This window comes from Camelina sativa, chromosome 2, assembly GCF_000633955.1.
Source record: "Camelina sativa cultivar DH55 chromosome 2, Cs, whole genome shotgun sequence".
Classification (NCBI taxonomy): Eukaryota; Viridiplantae; Streptophyta; class Magnoliopsida; order Brassicales; family Brassicaceae; genus Camelina; species Camelina sativa.
Genome location: NC_025686.1, coordinates 23,997,361 through 24,003,360, shown reverse-complemented (window position 1 = coordinate 24,003,360; position 6,000 = coordinate 23,997,361). Strand labels below are relative to the sequence as shown.

The following is a 6,000-nucleotide window of genomic DNA, read 5'->3' as shown; positions in this document are numbered from 1 at the left end:
AAATTTTTTTTTTTTTTTTTTTTTTTTCTTTTTCTGGAATTATCTGATGTGGCACAAATTTACTGGACAGGTGACTTGTGAATTATAGGATAAAAGATATATCTTAGATTCATCTCTTTCTTCTATTCTCAACTCTCCTGACCTTGAACTCCCATCAATTGGCCCCCTCCAGTTTATTAATTAGAAGCAGTTGCTCTGCATAATACATGGGAGATTTTAAAAGCATAAAAGATCCAGCACTAGCAGTTAGCGAAGAGTCAAGTACCCGGAAGAAAAGGCACCGTGTCGTTTGGACAACAGAGCTCCACCAGAAGTTTCTCAATGCCATTGAGCAATTAGGCGGAACCACAGTGAGTTTCACCATAAACATCATTTCACCTATCCTTTTGTTGTGTGATGTCATGTCCACTCTTGTTTTCTGCTTACGATTTCTATTGATGCTTTCATCATGTGTGTTGGAATCCTCTATTCATTTCTCCTTATGTTTTATTTCTCTGGGTCTTCATTACAGAGGCTATTCCCAAGCGAATACTTGCTCTCATGAATGTAGATGGTCTCACTAGGGAGAACGTAGCCAGCCATTTGCACGTACGTACTCGTTATTTCCCATTCTCTCTTAGCATTTTGAGGTGTTTCAACTTGATGACGAGATGGTTCGACTTTATATTCTCTCGTGTTCTCCTTGCAGAAGTACAGACTAATACACAACTTGAAAAGGGAAACCAATAAGCTGAACATGGGTCAACTTGATGGACTTATAAATATCAATGCCACAAGCTCTGCACTCTTATCGATAAATCTTGAAAAGATGAACCTCTCCAGCTTCATCCAACAGGGTCATCACCAGAACTCAAGCAACTCAGCAAATCCATCTGGAGCATATCACAGTACTACTCAGTCACCACCAAGAGTCCAAAACGTGAATCAGTATCAACCAAGTTCATCTCCACTAAAGCCCTTATTGTTTCCTATGATCAATTTCTCTGCAAACATGGGAGATTCTAAAGGCATTAAGGAACCAGCAATAGTATGTAAGTTTCCAAACATACCAAAAGAGAACAAGACGGGTCCGTCCGTCTACCGGAAGCTGCATGATTCAGATTAAGACAGAGCCTTAAACTAAGGCAAATCTGCTCGGAGACACAGGTTCTTCTTCCCACTGCTGATGGCTGCCGCAATCTTACCCTCTCTTTATTTATGGTTTTTTTAGCCAATGTGTAACTCAGTAACTCTCTCTGTGATTCTTTCCCCCCCNCCCCCCCCCCATTGAATTCTTATTTCCTCTCTCTATTTATATATGTTTTGGTGTTTAGACTTGTTGATTATCATTAATCTCAATTAGTTTAAGCATATACTATGAGAGTATCCTTTAAGTACAGTAGCTTTCTTCTTCTTTCTCTTTTAAAATTTTCAGTTTCCTTCAAAATCCCAAAGTCCTTCAAACAAACCGGTTTAATTCATCGGTTTATTTAAAATGGACCAGCAATTAGTATCAAACCAATGATTGAGCCACGAAATTTCCCAATTTCAGGAATCAGGACTTTTTGAAATCCCTAAAAAAATCCACAAGACTCCATGGCTGAGTGATTGAACAACTCAAAACCCAGCTTCAATGGTTAAATTCAATGGCCTACAACAACTGAATCAACTTACCCAAGATCTTCTTCTTATACCACACTACTACTATAAGCAGTTCATATTCTCCCCAAACAGAAGATAAAAAATCTTTAATTCTCTAAACACCATAGCTGAGATCAATTCAATGGGAATCACCGAATCACATTCAAGTCAAGTCAGTCCAGCCATGAGCCAACTCCATAATAACATTATTAATCCAAGTAAGTTTAAATCTTTCCCAAAATAATTATCAGAAAATCTTTTTTTTTTTTTTTTAATAACGTTTTGACTCAATTCAATCCATGGTTGAACAGGGATAGATGGAAATCAAAATTTCCTGGAATCGATAACAATACATCTACACGTTAAAGCTGCTTGTCAAGAAACAGTTAAAAATCGTAGCTTTAGTGTTCCAGGTCTAGAGGAAGCAATGGGGCTAGTTAATTTTAAGAGACCACAGAGTTGTCTGTTTTGTTATATGTGTTTGTACCAATAAAAGGAAACTGGAGATGAGTGTCTATGTGGTGGTAGTGTAAATGAGATCAAAGGACTAGTGTTTTGAACGGTGCTTAGTTCCAATGGTGGTGAGGGACATAGTTGTAGAGGCGTCAGCAAAACATGAAATATCGATTGCAGCAACAACCTGTGAGTGGAACAGCGCAAATTTTCACATTGGCTGTGGTCTTTAGATTGAATTGATCAAAAGAAAATAACAGAGTCATCACAAGTTTGACTAAAGAATGTCAAGTAACAGTCAACAACTTTTTGGAATGTCTGAATGTGATCAGGTCAGTCCATTGCATTTGTCGAATACTCATTTTTGGAATTGAGATCCCTAGATGCATACTGTCAAATCCGTATTGTGAATTGGCTTTGAGACTAAAAGGGAATAAAAATTCTATGAAAATAGGAAAAGAATATTTAAGGAAAGCCAGGAAAGCTGAAATGCTGGGTCTGAACGTTATAAGAAAATATAAGGTATTAGTTAGGAAGGAAATAAAATGGGGACATTCAAATTCACTTTACGAAAAGTTGTCTTTTGTGTGCAGAAAAGGGAAGATTCAACAAACAAAAAGGAAAGTAGAGGAGCATGTGACTCTCCACGCCCCCCATAAATGGAAACCAAGAGCAAAACCAGTAGGAAATTTCTGATTATGTGGGAGAATTAAGGGCCAGATTAACGGGCACAATCACTCTCTTTTTTTTTGGGCCTCTCATCTTTTATTTTGACATTTGCCTGTAGGACTTTGGTGGTCTCCTTGTTTAAACTCCAGGTTTTAAGAATAAACAGATCAGATTAAAAAGTCTATGTACTATCTCCTTTGGGGAGGAGAACAGAAGAGAGGAGACTTGCAGAAGTATTGCATCAGGTATGGAGTTGAAAAGCACTGCAGATGGAAGAAATGATAAGTTTCCGGTAGGAATGAGGGTCCTCGCTGTGGATGACAATCCAACCTGCCTTCGGAAACTGGAAGAGTTGCTGCTACGTTGCAAGTATCATGGTACTTATTCTTTGCTTTTCTTTTTTACCTGTCTGTCTCGGAACAGGGAGGCATGATTTATGATGTTTGATTGATATGTCCCAGTGACAAAGACAATGGAATCGAGGAAAGCTCTGGAAATGCTGAGAGAGAATAGCAACATGTTTGATCTGGTGATAAGCGATGTAGAGATGCCAGACACGGATGGCTTTAAGTTGCTTGAAATTGGTCTTGAAATGGACCTTCCTGTCATCAGTACGTCTCCTTGCTTTTTGTTTTCATATCAACTCTAGGATTCTTCTAACTTGCTTTAATGTCTCAGTGTTGTCAGCTCATAGCGACTACGACAGTGTTATGAAAGGTATTATACATGGTGCCTGCGATTATTTGGTCAAGCCTGTTGGCCTCAAGGAGCTTCAGAATATATGGCATCATGTTGTGAAGAAGAACATTAAATCTTATGCAAAAACCATTGGCCCTTCTCGTCAACTGCTCCCACCTTCTGAATCTGATCTCGTCCCAAGCGTCAGCAAGAAACGGAAAGAAAAAGTCAATGACAGTGGTGATGAAGATGACAGTGACAGAGATGAGGATGACGGTGATGGGAGTGAACAGGATGGTGATGAGTCAGGCGCGCGGAAGAAGCCACGTGTCGTTTGGTCACAGGAGCTCCACCAGAAGTTTGTCAATGCTGTTCAGCAATTGGGCCTCGACAGTGAGTTTCCCCATCAACCTCTTATAACCTTTTCTTATGTGTGCTGTCCGCTCTTGTTTCTGCTTACCATTTATTTTGATGCTTTCTTATGTGGAATCCTCTTTTCATTACTCCTCATGTTTGTTTTATCTGGGTCTCCATTACAGAGGCTGTTCCCAAAAAAATACTTGATCTCATGAATATAGAAGGTCTCACTAGGGAAAATGTAGCCAGCCATTTGCAGGTACCAATTCCCCATTCTCTCTTTTATTTCCCCCTTCCCCTGCTGATATAATCTTTGATGGTAAGATGGTTCGACTTGTTTTTCCTCTGGTTTTGGTTGCAGAAGTACAGACTGTACTTGAAAAAGATAGACGAAGGTCAGCAGCAAAATATGACCCCAGATGCATTTGGAACAAGAGATTCATCTTACTTTCATATGGCTCAACTTGATGGATTTAGAGATTTTACTGGCACAAGACAACTGCCAAGCTCGGGACTCTTATCACGTTCCCATCTCACCAAACTCCAACCCCATATGTATCCATCAGTAAATCTTCAAGGAATGAACTCTTCCAGCTTTATCCAACAGGGGCATCACCAGAGCTCAAGCAACTCAGCTAATCCATTTGGAACATATCACAGTACTCTGGCACCAAGAATCCAGAACGTAAATCTGTTTCAGCGAACTTCATCTCCACTAGAACCCCTTCAGTTTCCTAGAAGTAAGTGCTCTGCATACATGGGAGATTTTAAAAGCATAGGGGACCGAGCAATTGGCGGTAGCTTCCTAGATTCTTGTATGCCATTTGGTAGCTCTAGCACCTCTTTGCCAAGTGCTTCAAGCAATACTCTAATGTCGCAAGCAAACTATACACAACCCTTGCATACAGCCACAAGTGGAAATCAGTCTTGCATCGAGGGAACTATGTCTGACTCTGCCTCCCAAAACATCAGCGTCCAAGGCTTGTCTAGATTTCCTAGTCAAAGCTGGCAAGGGAATTTGAACACAACCAGATTCCTGTCGAATTCAATACCAATGAATCATGCTTTCTTGCCGGATCAAGTGACATGTGAAGGGAACAATCTGGGAGATTGTACTTCTTTGGTTTCTGCAGAGAATCCTGGTGGAGAGATGCAGTGTGAGCCTCAGTTACTTGGCGGATTCATGCAGAACATGAATCCTATAGACGGACAAAAATGGGAGCAACAGAACTGTAGCATGCTGAACAGTACATTCGGTAACGTAGAGTATCCCCTACCAGGAGACAACATGGTATTCAGGGGAAACAATGCGAGCAGAAGAGACAACATGGTATTCAGGGGCAACAATGCGACCAGAAGCAAAGGCTTGGATGTGTCATTGATGAGCCCAATAGACAACAGTGCAAATGTCAACAGTCAGGAGGAATATGTTGGAAAACCTAGTACAATGGTGGATCCAGAGATGAAGTTGGGAAAGGCAGAGAATGGTCATGTTGACAACCAGAACCAGCACGATGTATTCGATGACATTATGAATGAGATGATGAAACAGGTATAGCCTTGATTTCGTGATTGGCCTAAAAGGTTTTATGTATAAGAGTAGAAAATTGAAGTGATGGTGTTGTGTTTGGTTGCAGGAGGAGAACAACGGAATGGTGTCAGTGGCTGCTAGATTTGGGTTTGATTCGTTTCCACCGCCTTAGTAGTTTATTACTGTAGTAATCTCCTTCTGTACCGGTTGCATTAGTTCTCTCAACATGAGACCAATGTCATTGTTTCTTTTTTTAATTGTTTTTTGCGGTTCTATTTCTTTCCAAATAGTTTCCTACGGTTGTCAATAGATCATCATCAGCTGACACACTGCACTGCACTGTTTCATATCCTCTTTTATGAATTGTTGGCATTGAGATGAAAAGCAAGATTGTTACAAAAACTTAATACTACACAATTTACTCTTTGACTGTTACAAGATCACAATTGTGTAGCACCCTTTGCTAAATGATGAAATAGTTGAAAGTTTCAGTATAGCCTTGTTGATGATATTCAAAACCAATATCGAGAGCTTTTGTGAACTATAGCTGTCAACAAGAAGAGATATTTACATGTCGATCTGAAAAGTTTCGTGGGGCCTAAAAACGGCTAAGTAAGAGGAAGTCAAATCAAAGTGTGAAAGTATGGCCCATTGTATTTTGTTGTATTGTAGTCCTTCTCCCACAGAACAAA

At 40.0% G+C, this 6,000-nt stretch overlaps 1 protein-coding gene and 1 long non-coding RNA gene across 3 annotated transcripts; both read left to right on the top strand.

Annotated features, from left to right (window-relative positions):
- Positions 141-1,248, top strand: LOC104735145. Its single transcript, XR_759426.2, has 3 exons — positions 141-350; positions 512-588; positions 689-1,248. It is a non-coding gene; the product is annotated as an uncharacterized LOC104735145 (long non-coding RNA).
- LOC104735128 (two-component response regulator ARR18-like) lies at positions 1,547-5,732 on the top strand. Of its 2 annotated transcripts, XM_010454858.2 has the most exons (9): positions 1,547-1,838; positions 1,932-2,405; positions 2,667-2,754; positions 2,861-3,119; positions 3,204-3,353; positions 3,421-3,813; positions 3,960-4,036; positions 4,139-5,329; positions 5,415-5,732. In XM_010454858.2, the coding sequence occupies exons 4-9, from the start codon at positions 2,990-2,992 to the stop codon at positions 5,478-5,480; spliced, it is 2,007 nt and encodes a 668-aa protein (XP_010453160.1). In that variant the 5' UTR covers positions 1,547-1,838; positions 1,932-2,405; positions 2,667-2,754; positions 2,861-2,989; the 3' UTR covers positions 5,481-5,732. The 2 variants fall into 2 exon arrangements, with proteins under 2 accessions (XP_010453160.1, XP_010453169.1); XM_010454867.2 differs by lacking the exons at positions 1,547-1,838; positions 1,932-2,405 and adding an exon at positions 2,419-2,595.

Coding starts and splice junctions, on each gene's coding strand:
- LOC104735128 (XM_010454858.2), top strand. CDS start 2,990: ATGGAGTTGAAAAGCACTGCAGATGGAAGAAATGATAAGTTTCCGGTA. Junction 3,354..3,420: donor AATGGACCTTCCTGTCATCA/GTACGTCTCCTT, acceptor TTAATGTCTCAG/TGTTGTCAGCTCATAGCGAC. Junction 4,037..4,138: donor ATGTAGCCAGCCATTTGCAG/GTACCAATTCCC, acceptor TTTTGGTTGCAG/AAGTACAGACTGTACTTGAA.